Source organism: Urocitellus parryii, chromosome 7 (genome assembly GCF_045843805.1).
Source record: "Urocitellus parryii isolate mUroPar1 chromosome 7, mUroPar1.hap1, whole genome shotgun sequence".
NCBI lineage: Eukaryota > Metazoa > Chordata > Mammalia > Rodentia > Sciuridae > Urocitellus > Urocitellus parryii.
This window is the reverse complement of record NC_135537.1, coordinates 139972990-139991073: the sequence shown is the minus strand read 5'-3', so window position 1 is coordinate 139991073 and position 18084 is coordinate 139972990. Positions and strand designations below refer to the sequence as shown.

Here is an 18084-nt window from a genome sequence, read left to right as displayed (position 1 = left end):
CAGGCTGCCCCAAGTTTGACTCCCAGCTCCATCTTATGCTCATTGTGTGACTTTGAATAAGTCATCCTGCTTCTCTAATCCTCAATATGCTCACCTGTAAAATGGAAATTTCAACACCCACCTTTCAGCATTGTTGCAAGGATGAGAAATGATCTCTACAAACCCTGTGACAAAGAGTAATACATGATGATTATCATCATCAGGAGGAGAAGCCTCTATATAAGGCAGCAATTCCTAACTTCAGTTCTGCAACACCCCTAGATACGGCAAACTATTTCAAGGAATGTCGAAACATTTCCCAAAGGCTCTCCGACCAAGGTTATTATAAATTCCCTTTACTTACTTAAATAAATTCTCTACGGGTCATTAGAAGTAGAATGATAGAGTGATATGACCTCACTCTTGGCATATTAGGAAAGAGGTGAGGTTTCTCTTTATTGCACAACCTTTGCCCCTTCTGTGATATCCCCTTCCCTGCTTCAGCCCCCAGGCTTTAAATCAGCTTGGGTGTGAACCCCAGCTTAGTCACTGTCTTTATGTTAGTTAAGCATTCTGAGCCTAAAGTGTCCTCATCTTCAAAGCTGAGACAATACTGACTTCTTCATAGGGTTGTTTATGGGATGCAATGATGTAGATAAAATCCTGGGCACACTATACTAACTGTCCTCTAACTTAGTTTTTCAGGATCATGCCTGAGCTGTGGGGAACAGGAGGCAATGAGTGAAAATCATAACAGCAGTTTCACAAAAATCTCCATGAAAGAATGAAAATCTAGTGGACACTGGGTTATAATCTACCTGGCTGAAAAGGGCAATATATGTCTAGGATTTCTCTACTCCTTGATATTCAGGACTAAAGCAAACAGATAACACCAACAAATTTTAAATTAGGAGAACTATGCATTAAATTCAGATTGCTGACTTCTCTTTAAAAAATCATATGTGCAGCCAGGCACAGTGGCACATACCTGTAACACCAGCAACACCGGAGGCTGAGGCAGGAGGATCCCAAGTTTGGGGCTAGATTCAGCAACTAAGTAAGGCCCTAAACAACTTAGTAAGACCTGAGAGTGGTAGTTCTTTGGCAGAGAACTTGCTTGAGGCCTTGGGTTTGATCCTCAGCACCAAAATAAAAGAAAAAAATCTGGGGCCTAAAAAGGAGAAGAAATAATAATGTGTCCTTATTAGTGGAAAGATTGAGAGAGGGGTCACTGATATTGTCACTTTTCCCCTGGACTTGTCCAATGATCAAAACCAGGGCATAAATATTGGAATTTCAGGTACTTTAAAGAGGGTAGAGAAAACACTGGGGAAAGGCTGTGGGGTCCTCTTTTGAGTTCTGGAATTTCATGTCCTTCTAAGGCAGGTTCACTTTTGATTTTTAACAATAGACATAATTTTTAATACAAGCTCTGTTTTTTAATAAACTGAAAGGCGAAAGGAAATGTAATGGTCATTTATGATATTGCTCTGCTCTGTTAAAACTAGTTAATGTTCCCTGTCAGTGCCAATGTACAAGGCCATTGGATTTTATACAGGTGAAGAAACTCTTTACTGATGACCTGTAATTCTCAAGGATTGTTACATGATCTAGAACAAAGCTGATTCATAATTCTGCTAGGTGGGGCAAAGGTATTACATTTTCAGTCTTTCTTGCCAACTCTTGCCCGCATTTAACTACACTATGTAGGCATCTTTGGAGAATCTTAGAATTGTCAAGCTGATGTGTCCTTTAAGTCTCTCCTAATTCAACCTCCTCATTTTCTAAAGGTCCAAAGTTGGGAAAAGGGCTTGCACAAGACAGCAAAGACTACAACTCTGGTTTCCTGCTTCCAAGTCCATTTTGATATGTAAATTTTTCTATTTCCTTTTCTTTTAAAACTATCCCAACCTGTTACTGCCTTAGATCTTTCTTTATTTTTCCTCTTCCTCTTCTTCTTCTTCTTCTTCTTTACAGTCTCCAGGCTTCTTCTACTACGTCATCTAAGCTTTCAGATTTTTCACAATCCTCCCACTTTATCTTTACTGCATTTTCATGGGGCTTCCAAATTTTATTTTAAGAAATCCCAAAGAGGGATGTGATCTTGAGGCTTCCCCACAAAACCCTGCTCAGGGCTCCAGAAAGAAATAGCAATCTGTAAGCCACAGAATCTCTGTCTAATCCATGCTGATGTTTCCAAGGAAGCAAAGAGAGCTTCACAAGATTTGCGTCTGTTCTTTTTAGAAACAAGTCTGTTGAGATTTCATATATTCTGCTCATTTCTTCTTTTTGATTCTATGTCAGTAAGAGCCTTTCTACCACTTGTCTGACAGCAGATCTCCCTGCACCCCTCTCTTCTCTCTCACTGTGGCACATTTAGCTACTGCAACATTAGATGAAAACAATTTTTTTTTTTCAGGCTGGGGGTATAGCTCAGTGGTAGAGCACTTGCCTAGAATATGTGCATATGCGAGGCTTTGGGTTTGATCCCTAACACTTAAAAAAAGAAAAGAAAGAAAAAGAACTATCTTTGGCAAAGATACCAAAGGTGATTCTGGCCAGCATTGCCTCTTCATCAGTTCAAGCAAGTTGTGTGGGAAAGAGAAGCCTAGATTCTTATGAAAAAAGGATGGGGGTGGGGGTGGGGGAGACTGATAAATTTTAAGCAAGCTGCAACTTGAAGTTGATATGTATGAGAAAAGTACAGGCTGATTCATAATTAATATACCTAGATCTATGCAAAGGATCATGGAAAAAGAATCAAAAGATGCTTGGAATACACTGGCCAGCTCCCTCCCTTGCTCTTCACACATTCATTTCCTCATAGAGCTCATCAATTTTGTGACCATGTCAACCATGGTGAGAAGAGAAAAATAAGAACATATGCTGAATTTTTCATAATATTAAATTTATTCCACTTGGAGGACGGTCATGTACTGAGATTATAATCTTTCTTTAGTCCTAAGACATTTCTTTTATAAAATGACAGTGAAAGTAAGTGATAATTTGCACTTTTTATGTATTTTCTTGGTAATTAAAAAAAGATCACTCTATGTTGTTCCCTCATATTTATTTTTATTTTTTGGTAATTGGACTGATTTGGGAACTCCAAATGCCTGTTAATATCTTACCTGAAAAAATACAAATCAAATAGTAGATGGTTGTCAATCTAATCGGAACAAATAATTAATTCACATACACTTTAAGGAGAAAACTTAACGAAATCTTACTTTTCATTCTGAATAGCTCTCTCCATAAAATTGTCCCATAAGTATATCAGATTAGTCATAACAACTACTGTTAAGTGATTAACGAAACACTTCATCATAACCTCTGACAATTTGACAGGAGTGAATTTAATAATAGCAATAAATACAGATGGGACTACATAAATTGAGGAGATCCTGATGCACAACTCTTCCTCTATTCGATGGCATCTTAGTGTTCTCATCTGAAATGAACCAAGAAATTAATTATAATGATGATCTTAGCAACACACAAAAAAATTCAAAACAAAATCCATCCTCTCTGAGGGAGGCTTTTATTCTTGTTACTCCACTGCCCACTTCACATGCATGGAGCCAAGAGACTAAAGGAGCTCCAAAGAAAGGTAATAATTAGGGTGAAGAATGTAGCTCCTGACCTGGTTGTGAAGCAGTACTACAGCAGTCAGTGGCTCCCCCCAGGGCAGGTCCTCTCAGTCATTTGCTTTGTTTGGCAATACAGTTGCAAAACTATTGGCCAAACTTGCTTAGAGAGTAGGTGTAAGACGTGTTCTTGGTTCTAGGCAACCTTCCAATCTGTCTTACTGTCAAGTGGAGGCAGATTTTCCTGCACGGTCTATTCGTGCCCCCCCCCCAACCCCTTCACCTTCGTATATCACCCATCTCTGGAGGATTTTGCCTGGAATGACTTAATAATGTACCGCTGCTGCCCACTGCTTTGGGAAATGATCCCAGTCCAGAGTACTTACAAAGCTGTTTCTGTGTGAGGGTCTTTCTCTTTTATGCAAAGCTGAAAGCAAACACAAGAGCAATGAGTTTTCCTACTTTTCTGAGGTCCATGGATAAGTATTTTTAATACATCAAGAAAGCTTAAGGACAGGTGCTGTGGAAATACAGCCACCTCTGCACTGGCTGAGGTCTCATTTCTTTGGTCACTTAAATAGTTTTTATTGAATTTCAAAAAGATGCAACTTTTCATCAGGATGTTTTCAGGACCCCTAATCAGTCAGGTATTTCATATATAGATATCAAATTGCTTTGGATTGGTACAAAGGGTGGGGTGAATTTCTTCTTGGGAGACATTATTGTCCTGAATAACACTTAGTTATGTGTTGCAAAGAGAATGCCCCTTGCTGACTGGTAAGTTCAACAGAGGGCTTTCCGCCATATCAGCCCTTCTTTGGCACTGAATTAACTGGCAGAATCAAATGCATGCATTAACTTATGCACGCACATACTCTGAATCATGCTAAGCAATGAGGTTAACCATTTGACAATTCCAACCCCAGCCCACTCCAGCTGAAGCATGTGACTGTACTTAAGAGGTAAGCACGTAGATCTCTGAACCCAAAGCAGATGTTCCTCCTTGTGTTTACTTGCTGTACCTCAGACACCATAGCAACAATAAAGGGAAATTTAAAAGGAAGAAAAATCAACTCAAAATCGCCTACCAATTCCTTACCCCTAACACCACAGCTATTTTCATTCAGGCCTTGTCCATATGTACTTCTATTCTTTGTGAAGCAATATTCATTGCAAACACACACATATGTATATATATATTTACAATATTTATTCCTTTGAGCAACTTCATTTTAGATCTTACCATAAGAGGACCAGACAAAATTTGTTATAACTCAAGTCATTTATATAGCCAGTTTTCTGGCATTATTTAGGTGACTTTTTGTGTGGGTGTGTAGTGCTGGGGATCAAACCCAGGGTCTCATACATACAGAGCACCCACTCTGCCACTGAGTCACACCCCAGCCCTTTAGATGACTTGTTGCCCCAATAGCTCAGAATTCTTAGATACCTTCATTATTCTTTGTCGTCTAGCAAGCAGTCCAAAGCACAGTGTCAGAAAGATCACAACACATGCAGCAATAATGGGTTCTATTGGTACCACCACAGCTTTATCTATCAGAAATGCAAACACAGGGAAGAAAAATGAACAATTGAATGCTTCTAATATGTAAGTCCCAGTCATTGTCTCTTGCATTTTTATATATCATCTTCTTAATTAACTCTTCCCAACAATGCCAAAAGGTAGATAAGTACCATTGAACAGACAAGGAAGCAAGGGCTTTGAGAGATCAGTTCCAAAGTCACAAAACTAATAAATGGCAGAGGCAGGTTTATGAATTCATTCCTTTATAAAAGAATAATTTATTATAGTATGACTAGCTTCCCCAAAGCAAGCAGTCAGGCCACTTTGTGCTTTCTTCATCCACAATTTCTGCCCTAAAGAAAGAAGTAGGCGGAAGTCAATAATTTTTTCTGGCTTTTGAAAAACAAAAAAAAAAGAATTTAGGTGGTATCTCAGAGCAGGAAAGAAGGGGAAGAAGGCTTTGTGAGTAAGAAGATAAAGGGTGCAGAACTTTCTGGAGAAGGAAAGAGAGAGAAGTCTATGGTCCCTGGGAGTACTAGGGACAATTATATCTGTACTGTGAGAGTAGCCTAAAGAGGTGTCAAGACATTATAGAAAATGACTGCATGGTGCCTCTAGGGAAATAGAACTCTAAGCCCTTCCAACTTTAGCAAAGATGTTCTCTGTCTCCCTCCCCCTCCCCCCCCCCTCATTCCATTCCCTTATTATCTGAGCTCCAGGTAATAACAGAGTTATTTCTCTCATCAGACAGGCATGATGCCTGTGTTTGAAAGCTTTCCAAAAGCCTTTGAAAATATTCACAATCTGGAGGTGAGATGGGGATAAAGCATTGTCTCCAAAGCATAAAAAGAAAATATCAAAATTAGTAAACTAAAATAAAATGTAACCCTGTGCTAACTATAACCCAACTGTTAAATATCAATGTTTCAATTTCAAGAATGAAATTAATAACTTATTTATAACAAACTTCAAAATGTATTCAAGTTATAAAGCTCCTTTCAAAATGTTTATGGCAAAAAAATACTCTTAATGTGCTTTGTTTTAATATGTGTGATATGAGAGGGGAATGAAGTGCTTCACAGTAGAAATGTTTAGGGTCAAAACAAAGGTTTCTTTTTTCTTTTCTTTTTTTTTTTTTTTTTGCCTTTTTGGTACCATGAGTCACAGATTGAACTAGGAGCACTTAACCACTGACTCACATCCCTAGCCCATTTCATTTTTCATTTTGAGATAGGGTTTTGCTAAGTTGCTCAGAGCTTCATTAAATTGCTGAGGTTGGTCTTGAACTTGTGATCATCCTGCCTCAGCCTCCTGAGCAGCTGGGATTACAGGCATGTGCCCTACCACCATGCCTGGCACAAAAGTTTTTAAGTGACTTTGTCTAAGTCCCCAAATTCCAATGCCATCCAAGGAAGGGAATGGGCTCTGATCATGGCTTAGATAAAATTTTAGGAAATAAAAAAAAATAGACTATGCCATTGATTGTACAACTGAGTTTGTGGATTGAGGTGTAATCAGCAAATATTTACTGAGTGGCTAATGTATGTGAGGTGCTGAGATAGAATGGAGCAGAGATGGAAGTTCCTGCCTTCATGGTGCTCATATTCTAAAGAGGGGAAACAGACTGAGATAAGCATTATAAAAGGAATAGGGTTGTGAGAGCATACAAAGGGAGAAAGGTGGGAGGAGGGGAACAGGCAACTTTAAGATAAATCTAATCTCAAAGCCAAACCCTATGTGCCTTAATATTATTGAATAGATTTATTCCCCCATACCTGTATAATGCATTAATCAACTGCCTTTTAATTCATTTTTTTTCTTCCTATTATTTGCCCAGCTCCTATGCAGAATAATTATTGGGGAGCAAATGGATTAAGTATCCTTCATTTCTGCCCTCTCTTAACTGTTTCTAAACTTTTTCGTTCCTAAAAAATTATTCTTATGAAGGTGTGGGTCTTTCCAGCCTCTGGAGAAACTGTGTTCAGTGGGTCTTCTAGAAATCTCTGGCTCTGTTAGAGCCAGCTCTGGGACACACTAAGGGGCTTTACCTTACTCAAGGACCCCTCCACTTTGGTGGCAAGGAAAGATGTCAAAACGAAGGGGAAGCAAAGATGATATGATTAGGAAATCAGAATTCAGTCACAGGTTGGAATAATTTTTCTACCAGGATGAATAAAATGAAGCCACATGTAACAGCTTCCATTCCACAAACAAGCTGAAAACCATCTGAGCCCGTGGATTCTAAGTTTCTGTTGGAAATGATTTTGACAAACGTAACTGCCCCTCTCCTCTTGTTCTGCTTTTATGCTCTCCTTTGTAACCAGATTTGGTATCTCTACCTCTCGCATCCATTATGGTAAAATAATTTCAGCACATGGGCTCAAGAAAGACTTCCTGATGCTGAGCATGGTGGCACATGCCTGTAATCCCAGCTACTTGGGAGCTGGAGGCAGGAGGATTTCCAAGTTCCAGGTCAATTTGAGCAATGTATGAGACCCTGACTCAAAAACTAAAAATTAAAAAAAAAAAAAGGGTGGGGGTAAGGATGCAGTTTAGTAGTAGAGTGCCTGCCTAGCATGTGCAAGGCCCTGGGTTTGATCGCCAGCACACACACACACACACAAACACAGCTCTATGATGTCATTTCTGGCTTTGCATGGCTTCATTTAGAAACTACCCCACTGAGCAATGAAGCTGGGAGAGCCTCGTGGAAAACTTGGCACTGAGCCTCGGCACCAGCAGCAGAGAGCTTGTGTTATGAAGGCAGCCAACAGCCAGGGAAGTAACAAAGCAAGAAGAAATAAGAAAAACAAGTTGGTTTGGAAGAGCTCCACCCAAAACAAGTTTCTGCCCACCCGAAAGGCAATTTGCTGATTGCCACACAAGCTGTATGGGATATATTTTTTTTTTCCCCCGGTGGCATAGAGCAATTACAATTTCTTTTTAACCAAAAGGAATGATATCATTCCCTAGCTTTCAAGTGTGGTCTTACAGCCAGATAGGATGACATGGCATGAGACTCATACTACACTGCTTATGTGGCCCTGGGGAGGTAAAAAGCCACAAGTTTTAAGCCAAACCCTATGTGCCTTAATAAAAAAAACCCTTTCAAGGTTTCTCTCCTATGGGTACCTAGATTATTTGTGAGTCTGGTTTTTAAAGCAAATAGTCCCTAGGCATACTGTCACTGCTCTGCAGGACAAATTGCTGAACAGTCACAATGATGGGCAGTCAACCAACAGCAACTCTTCCCATCAGCCGCTCCCTTCATGTCCTGACCACCCCTGCTGGGCTGCAAGAGGAAATAAGAATACATCAGTACTGGGTACATCAGTCCATCATTTCTGGCAGGGGTTCAAGTTGGCTTCCTGGGAACTGGCAACAGTAGCAATGAGTAGGTACAAGGAAGCAAATGACAAAGTGAATAATGTTCTAATAAGATTTAGGAGCCTTAGCTTATCTGGCTGCTTCTTGCATACTGGCCTGAGACCAGAGAATGTGTGCATGAGCATTTTCTTCATTTGCTACATTAGGTATCTCGCCTTTCTCTTTGGTCTGAGCAAGAAATATGAGGAGGGAAAAATATTTGGAGCTTCATTTGTTCTCTGTTATTGCAGGGGTGATAAACCTGAGTAGCTATAACTGGATACAGTGGCACATGCCTATAATCCCAGCAGCTCAGGAGGCTGAGGCAGGAGGATCAAAAGTTCAAAGCCAGACCCAGAAACTTACAGAGGCCCTAAGCAACTGAGTGAGACCCTGTCTCTAAATAAAAAAATTTTTAAAAAGAGTTGGGGATGTGGCTCACTGATTAAGCACCCCTGGGTTCAATCCCTGGCGACAACATTAATAACAAAAATCTGGGTAGATGAAACATAAATCCAAGAGAAAGATTTTTTTTTTGCCTTCAATTTTTCCCATTCCCTCTGCTGACAAACTTATAGGTTTGGATTTAAGAGTGAGGAGTGGTTTTAGAGATCCATTTTAAAAAAAATAACTAGATAATCAGCATCTTTCTTCTGAGTGTTTCTGACTTCTCTTCTGTTTGTCATTAGGCTGGTAACTCAAAGATCAGTGTGTCTCACCTTGCTGCCCAAGACAATTTGTGGAAATTCTCTTCCCTTAAAGTCCATCAGCCAGCATGGTGACACACGCCTGTAATTCCAGCAGTTTGGGAGGTTGAGGCAGAAGGATCATGAGTTCAAAGCCAGCCTCAGCAAAAGCAAGGCACTAAGCAACTCAATGAGACCCTGTCTCTAAATAAAATACAAAATAGGGCTGGGGATGTGACTCAGTGGCCAAGTGCCCCTGAATCCAATCCTGGTACTCCCCCTGCCCTAAAAAAAAAAAAAAAGCCAATCAGAATTGCTTTCTACATTAGGTTCTAGCAAGGACCTTCTGGTATGGAAGGGCATAATTCCCCTAAAAGGACTGACTGGAATTCTTAATGGGCAATTCCTTGGATGGGGATATTTCTCCAAAGAAAATCCTAGATTTCCTAGATTCATCATTTGTTGTCATCAAAAATATTTTTTAAAAGATATTTATTTTTTAGTTGTAGTTGAATACAATATCATTAATTAATTAATTAATTTTTATGTGGTGCTGAGGATTGAACCCAGGGTCTCTCCTGTGCTAGGTGGGCGCTCTATCGCTGAGCCACAACCCCAGCCCCGCCAAAGTTATGTACTGAGACTCTATTATGAGTTTTTCACCATGCTGGATATTGCTTAAAAAGAGAGTTACCTTTAACAATCAGGTGAAAGTCCAAGGTCTCCATTTTCAGAGGTGAATTTGCAATACAGCTGTAGGTTCCATTGTCAGATTTCTTGACTTTGCTGATGGACAGCTGAAGAGACTCGCTTGTCTGTTGGATTTGGTGGTGGTTTTTCTCTAAAGTCAGGATGTTATTGTTTTTGTACCACATCATTTGAGCCTGGGGGTTGGATTTCACATTGCAAACCAAGTTCACATTGCTGTCTTCTTCAACTGTTTGGAAGTCATTTCCACTTAGGAGAGGAGGAACTGCAAGATTCAAGCATTTAAGTTTAATTAGAACATAAGCCGTAGTTTACCCATGTTCAAGGTCTTCCTTCAGCCTTTCTCTTGTAGTCATTCAGAAATGTATTGAGTTCCTACTTTGTGCTCAGCATGGGCTAGGAAATAAAGATACAATGGTAAACAACACACTTAAGTTCTAAACCTCCTAGAACATTTAGTGTGGAGAAGACAAATGATGAAACAGTATGCAATTATAAACATAGTGTATATGCTAATGAGTCTGTCCTGACTGGACAATTTGTAATAACTTAAGACTATAAGCCTTAGGTCTGTGCTCTCTGAGGGTAAATATAATAAACTAAGCTGTGCTAGTATTGGATGAAACAGTGTAATACTAAGAAGACAGGCATTAGTGTTTGTTAGTCCTAATCCATCTACACCACTTACTTGTGACTTTGAGATAGTTATTCAACTATTAAGGTCTCAGTTTCCTCATCTAAAAAAAAATGGGATGATAATACCTAGCTCATAAGTTGCTGTGAAGGTTGAACGAGATAATCCCTGTGAAGAATTTACTGTAGTGCTAGCTACTATTATTATTGTGGTGATGGTATTTCTGAAGGCAGTACTCACACCCTCTTATTTTTGCATTTTATCTAGCTACATTTTTTCCTGGCCAAATAGATATTTATTGTACCAGGGATTGAACCCAAGGACACTTAACCATTTAACCCAGCCCTTTTTATTTTTTATTTTGAGACAGGGACTTGCTAAGCTGTTTGGGGTCTCACTAAATTGCTGAGGCTGCCTTTGAACTTGTAATCCTCCTGCCTCAGCCTCCAGAGCTGCTGGGATTATAAGCACGCACCACTGCACCTGGCTACGGCCACATATTTTCCAATGCATATTTGCATTTCTTCAATGATCCTCTAGAAATAATGGCCTCCTCCCAGAAGGTATTCTGGTCCCAGCAGTTCTGGCATCAATGGAAGGTTAGTGAGTCCCTCTCATCCCTCTGTGTAGGTTACTCCTTACTCCTTCCATAAGAACAGTTGTAGACCCAGAGATAGTCCAACACATTTACTGTATCTTTAACAAATAATTCCAATCCTCACCCTCCACCAAAGTTTTCCAACATCCAGGGGGAGAAACAGCTGAGCTAACATTCCCCTCTTTTCTTTAACATTCCCCAACTACAACTAAAAAATAAATAACTAAAACAGTCCCTTGCATTTTCTGGCAAAGGTGCAAAAGATTAATAAAATGGTTAAAGAGTGGGCAGTAGGGGGCTGGAGATGTGGCTCAGCGGTAGCGCGCTCGCCTGGCATGCGTGCGGCCCGGGTTCGATCCTCAGCACCACATACCAACAAAGATGTTGTGTCCGCCGAGAACTAAAAAAAAAATAAATATTAAAAAAAAATTCTCTCTCTCTCTCCTCTCTCACTCTCTCTTTAAAAAAAAAAAAAAAAAAGAGTGGGCAGTAGGAAGGAGGTAGACATGGAGAAGAAAAAAGGAGCTTGTATAATCTGCACACTGAATAATTAGACCCTGAGTAGGCTGCACTATTAATAACTTTCTCAGAAGAATGACATTTTGTTGCTCTTTGGAATGAGCTTGAGTTCTATATCCATATCCAACAAGAATGTTATATGGTATTCAGATATGTAGGAAGCTGCTGGAATAGTGAACACAACTACCAAATAGGACAGTTTCATTTGTGGACAGATCCCATTAGTTATTTCTTTTAATTTAGCTATTTAAGCCCAATGTTTAAGCATGTCATCTATGCAGAAATGCTCCCTTTAAAAAAAAAATCAGTGCATTTCAAATAAATCTAAAATCCTCTTTGACTCTGGTCTGGTCCCTTTCTGACTCCCCAGAGATATCCACTGCTATGAATTTGGGATAAATCTTTCCAGATCTTTTTTTAAAAAGTAATTTTCTACACATATAATGTCCACATAGGAGAAAAAATGTATTTTTAGGAGCATGGGAAACATTTACATAAAAGACTTAATTCTCTTAATAACTTGCATGTTTTTGAGACATACTCACAATGAATCACAAAAAAAAAAAAAAAAACCTAGCTCACTGCTTTTAGAGTGCTGTAGTATAAAACATGACTATTTTATTTTACTTTGACAGGCATTAGATGGTTTAATTTAAAAATGGTAAATAATACTACAATAAAAGTATCCTTACACATGTCTTTGTATGCACACGTACATGCTTTTATCCACAGTTAATGTCTAAAAGGAGAAATGTTATATCACAGGGTAGGCATACTTTAAATTTTGATAGATATTGCAAAAGAGAGATTATCAATTTATATTTTGTGCAACAGCAAATTAAAGAAACTGTTTTCTATACTCTTCTCCAAATAGCATATTATCCAGGCTCCAATCAATTGGGTTTTTGTTGTTGTTGTTGTTGCTGTTGTTTGTTTGTTTTACTTTTAGTGCTGGAGATTGAACCCAGGACCTCACACATGCTGAGCACCTGCTGTACCACTGTGCTACACTCCAGCCCCCACTTAGTTCTTTTTTTTTTTTTCTTAATTTATTTTTTAGTTCTCGGCGGACACAACATCTTTGTTGGTATGTGGTGCTGAGGATCGAACCCGGGCCGCACGCATGCCAGGCGAGCGCGCTACAGCTTGAGCCACATCCCCAGCCCCCCCACTTAGTTCTTGCTCAGCTATTTACAACACTAATAATACTTCCTTTAGAGAGTACATAATATTCTTGTCACATTTATAAACTCATTTTGGTTTATTGGTTGATGAGTCTGTGTCAATTATTATCACTATGAATCATTGACCAGTTGGTTACATATATGTGTAGCAACAATGACATTTAAAGGTTGTTATAAAGATGATTTTAAAAGCAATTTGAGGCTGGAAAATGAAAACAATTTCTTGAAGCCACCAAATCGTATTATTGACATTGTTGCCATGTCTCCCTAAAGAAGATACCATGCGGAAAGCAGTAAATTAGGAGGCTGGGGATTCATATTCTGTTCTCAGCGCCCACTGTGATTTGGGGCCCCAATCTGGGCTTCAGTTTTCTCATCTGTCATTTCATAAAGCTGAATTACAAAACCACCAATATCCTCTGATAGCCTTGGCTTCTTTATCAAAGTAGCCAAGACATAGCTTGCTAAAAGTTACATTTTACTAGTGTGAGTGAGGCCATGAATTTGATCCCCTGAACCACCACCATCAAAAAAAAGAAAAAAAAAAAAAGAAAAAGAAAAAAAAATCACATCTTATCAATTCTTTGCAAATAAAAAACAAAGCTTGGGAACCCACAAATGATTCACTCAGGAAACTCAAAGTGCAGGATGTCAGAATTTTCTAGAGCTAAATTACTCAGCATTTTCTCCACTCATGTATTTGGGATTACAGAAAAGTTGGTTGAGTTCATTGGATCAAGTAAGTTTGACTTTTATTACTATGTTGCAAATTGAGAGCTCCTTCTACCAAACCTTACCACACCCCACCTCACACCATTGTCCTGCTCTACATGGTGCTTCACAATCTTAACCACACCTCCTCTGGTAGAACCAGCTTTCCACTGATACAAACCATACAAGTGCCTATGTAGTATCATTGGATTGTTTCCCTAAACTTTGTATTTAGTTCCAACAATGGGATATTCAATCTTTGAAGAGCTTCACATTTTCTGGTTTTGTTTTGCAGTGCTGGGGATGGAACACTGCCACTGAGCTGCATCCCCAACCCAGTACTTTTTGGATTTTAAAGAGATATTAAATGATCCCCAGTAAAAGTATTTCTAAACACAACACAAAAGCTAAATACCAACAAAGAGGGAGCTGGGGTTGTGGCTCAGCGGTAGAGTGCTTGCCTAGCACATTCGAGGCCCTGGGTTCAATCCTCAGCACCACAGAAAAATAAATAAATAAAGATATTGTGTCCAACTAAAAAATAAATATTAAAAAAACAACAAAAAAGGATTGGTAATTTTAAATATATAAATGTGAAAATGTTCAATATGACAAAAAAAAGCTATGAAATATATTAAAAATAGGTAGCAGCCAGACATAGTGTTACATGCCCGTAATCCCAGTGACTTGGGAGGCTGGGTCAGGAGAATCTCAAGTTTTGAGGCCAACCTCAGCAACTTAGTAAGACCCTGTCTAAAATAAAAAAAATAACAAAATGACTGGTGATATATATCACTGATAGAGCACCCTTGGCTTCAATACCCAGTATCAAATAAATAAATAGGAGCAATACTTACCATCCTAATTGGCAAAGGTTTTATGTTATAAAAATTAATAACAAAAAAATTAATGATGGGGCTGTGGTTGTAGCTCAGTGCCTAGTATGTGTGGGGCACTGGGTTTGATCCTCAGCACCACATAGAAAATTAAGTAAATAAATAAAATAAAGGTATTGTGTTCATTAACAACTAAAAAAAAAAAAGAATGAAAGAGAAAGAATGCAAATATTCCAATAGAAAAATGGTTAAAGGATATCAGCAGGCATTTCACAGAAAAGAAACACTAATAACTAATACATTCTTAACTGAAAAAATTAAAAGAATATTTCAAAGGAGACCAGCAGATACTCAGTGCTGGTGAAGGTGTGGGGAAGTAGGCACTCTCGTGCCTTGTTGTGGGGGCATAAATTGGACCATTTGGCAAAATCAAGACCTAGATTTCAACTACCATTTAATGTAGTGCAGTCACATGATTGATTCTTTTCCCTTCACTCACAAGTAACATTCAGTACCACTGAGACAGACACCGTCTGATCCCTCTGCAGCTTGCAGGTAAAATTGACTCCATGGTCATTTTCACTGATGGAGGAGACACAGACAGAACTGGAGTTGATATTGTTTCCAGGTTTCAAGTCCACTCTCCCATCTTCTCTGTACCAGAGAAGTTCTTCGTCTCTTGTGTGGTTTTGAACAACACACTCCAGAGATGCTTGGAAGCCACGTTGAGTATCCAGAACATAGTTTTCCGTTTTACCATTCACAGTTAAAACAGAACTACCTGGGAGTATAGGAAGATACATATTAAGGTATGCCGAGTGAACAACCTAGAATATTCATCAATAGGGGATTGGTTAAATAAATTAAGTTACATCAGTGCAACAAAATGTCCTCTCAACCATTAAAAATAGTCCTGTTGATCTATGTGACTTTACAAGGAATCGATTCATAATGTATTATTCATTAAAAAGAAAATGATTAAAAATGGTGGTTGGGCTGGGGGTATAGCTCAGTTGGTAGAGTGCTTGCCTTGCATGCATAAGGCCCTGGGTTCAATCCCCAGCATCACAAAAAAACAACAACAAAAAATGGTGGTCACCAAATTTTGCTGCACTTTGAAATCACCTTCAGCTCTATATGTGTGTGTGTGTGTGTGTGTGTGTGTGTGTGTGTGTGTGTGTGTGTTACTTGGAATCCAGGGCCTCAACATGCTAAGCAAAGCACCCTACCACTGAGCTATAACCCCAGCCCCTTTAATTTTTTTTTTTTTTTTTTTTTTTTTTACTTTGAGACAAGGTCTTGCTAAGTCGCCCAAACTGGCCTTGGACTTGTGATCCTCTTTCGATTACAGGCATGCATCACCATGCCTAGCTCACCTGGAGATTTTTTATAAAGTCTTGATGCCAGACTTTCATCACCAGACAGCCAACCGATTGACATGAGTACAGGCTGGGCAATGGACTTTTAATTTTTATTTTTTACTTAATTTTTTACTTTTTAAAAATAAATATTTTTCCAGATTTTTAAATTTGTGCATACTAATTATACCTAATAGTAGGATTCACTGTTACATATTTTAAAAATGCACACAATATAACAATATTAATTTGTTCAATTTTATTCCCCAGGCATTGGGCTTTTTTAAAGCCCCTCACTCCAGGTAATTCTAATGTGCAGTGACATTTAAGAACTACTGAATTAAAAACCAGAATATACAGAATAATCCCCAAATGATCCTTTATACATATATATGTATATATAAATAAATATATACCCATTGTGTGTGTATATAGATACATATATGTAATCTATATATTTATGGGGAAAAGCTTGAGAAGAAATCTTACATATATTGACCAGGATTTTTTAAAGTAGAGAAAAAAAATCAGAGAAGTACTTATCAGACTTAATTCGTTTAATTCAGGGGCTAGCAGTAGGAAATTAAGGGAGTGGAAATAGGGAAATAAAAAGGAAAAAGCACTATAGAAAAGTGGAAAATTATTTAAGGCATAACATTAGGTGAAAAGGCAGAATATGCATTAAATCTCTGATAATTACCACAAGTGTATCAAAATTGAATATGCATAGTAGCAGAAAATACTTGAAACTGCTTTTCTGATCACATAATGAGATTATAGACAAATTGTTCTTGCATTTCTGATGTTTTGACACTGTTTTGGCAGTGAGTAAAATAAAAAGATGTTTAAATAGTAATGATTTGTGGTATAGACAAGTTTTTTCTGGGGTGAGTGATCAGGATATATATACTTGTTTTTCCCCTTCAGCTCTAATTTTTAGAAATCCCTTCATTATGTGGCAATAATTGTGAATTTCAGCTTTGATTTTCCTGGTTCAGAAGAAAATAACAAAAGTTAGAATTTTAACTGCCATAATCCTGCCCCCTCATAATATATGTTAATATATTCTGTAAATATTGTCCTTTTTATTTTGGATTGAATCCAGGGCAAGCATTCTAACGCTGAGCTAAAGCCCCCACCCCAATTTGTCTTTTAAAAAGCATAAGCCTTTGGTAAAAATAATGGGATTGTGGCTTACTATCAAAATGTTGAATGGTTACCTCTGGATAATGGGATTTCAGGGAATTTTTACTTTTTTTTTTTGGCAATGCTAGGGATTGAATTCATAACTTTGGACATGCTAGGCAAGCACTCTCCCACTAAGTTACATTTGAAGCCCTTCTTTATTCTTTTATAGAGTACCTAATTTATTTTTAATTTTTTGGCATTTGGAATTGAAGCCAGGGCCATACACATACTAAGTACTCTACCACTGAGCCCCTTGCCTCATTTCTAGTACCATGATTATGTACTTCTTTTAAAATCCAGAGATGGAAGAAGCTATTTCCAGTTGGGGGTGGGAGAAAATTGCAGAAAAGACTCTCCTGTATGTTCAAATGAGATTACCGAAATGCATTAAAATGTAGGAACAGTTCAGCCCTAACTCTGGAGAGAATAAGGTACTTCGCCTTGTCTTGTACTATCAAAACCACAAAACCAATATTTTTCCACTTAATTTTTTATTATGTTGCCTGTCATTTGTACTGAGTCATACCAACTGTGTACATTCCAAATTGGAATTCAAGGATGTACTCAATATCCATCCATCAGGTTTTTAATCTGAAATTTTTCTTTATCGAAAAAGAAGCCAAAGACAATATTAACTTACTTGTTATCTCTCGTGACAAAAATAAAATTGTTGTGAGGAGTAATATGTACACTTGCATTAGACTGCTGCTTTTCTGTGCCATCCTTAATGAACTCAGGTCGGATCTGCTATGGGAAAAGAATGCAGTTGGTTCTGTACTTTGGTCTACAATGAGTTTATGAACCTTCTTCCTGTCTACGAGGCATTTAAAATAGAGTCCCAGATGAGTCATCCCAGCTATAACGGTACTACTTTTAGTTTTTAATTAAACAACTCTGTTCTGATTAAGTTCAAAGTACTTTTAGTATTAAGAAAATTTTTTTTTCAGGCAACAAAAGGAAAACCACAAGGAAATAGGCCATAAGATATGGGGCAGCCCTGGGGGAAAATAAAAACCAATCTTCCCTAGAGAAATTGACAGAACAACATTTTAACAGAAAGAGAAATGAAATTTCCTTCATTCTCAGATGGGCCTTACTAAACAAAGTAACTTGTTTTGAAAGACTTTCTTGATTATCTTTGATCATTTTGTTCTCTGGACAAAAGGAGTTTTGTTCTGTTTCTTCGGTACTGAGGATTGAACCTA

General features: G+C 38.3%; 1 protein-coding gene across 1 annotated transcript; it reads right to left on the bottom strand.

Moving 5' to 3' along the window:
- Positions 1-3948: 3948 nt before the first annotated feature.
- Tmigd1 (transmembrane and immunoglobulin domain containing 1) lies at positions 3949-17601 on the bottom strand. Its single transcript, XM_026389019.2, has 5 exons — positions 17520-17601; positions 14833-15114; positions 9838-10116; positions 5017-5120; positions 3949-3993 (listed from the first exon to the last, which is right to left on the bottom strand). Exons 1-5 carry the CDS (start codon positions 17599-17601, stop codon positions 3949-3951), a joined length of 792 nt encoding a protein of 263 aa, XP_026244804.1.
- Positions 17602-18084: the final 483 nt, after the last annotated feature.

Bases quoted from the DNA above. Each gene is read 5' to 3' on its own strand.
- Tmigd1 (XM_026389019.2), bottom strand. From the start codon at position 17,601: ATGGCACAGAAAAGCAGCAGTCTAATGCAAGTGTACATATTACTCCTC. The intron at 15,115-17,519 runs GTAAGTTAATAT...CTATACTCCCAG, and splicing joins TTTGTCACGAGAGATAACAA to GTAGTTCTGTTTTAACTGTG. The intron at 10,117-14,832 runs GTGAGTGAAGGG...TGAATCTTGCAG, and splicing joins AGTGGTACTGAATGTTACTT to TTCCTCCTCTCCTAAGTGGA.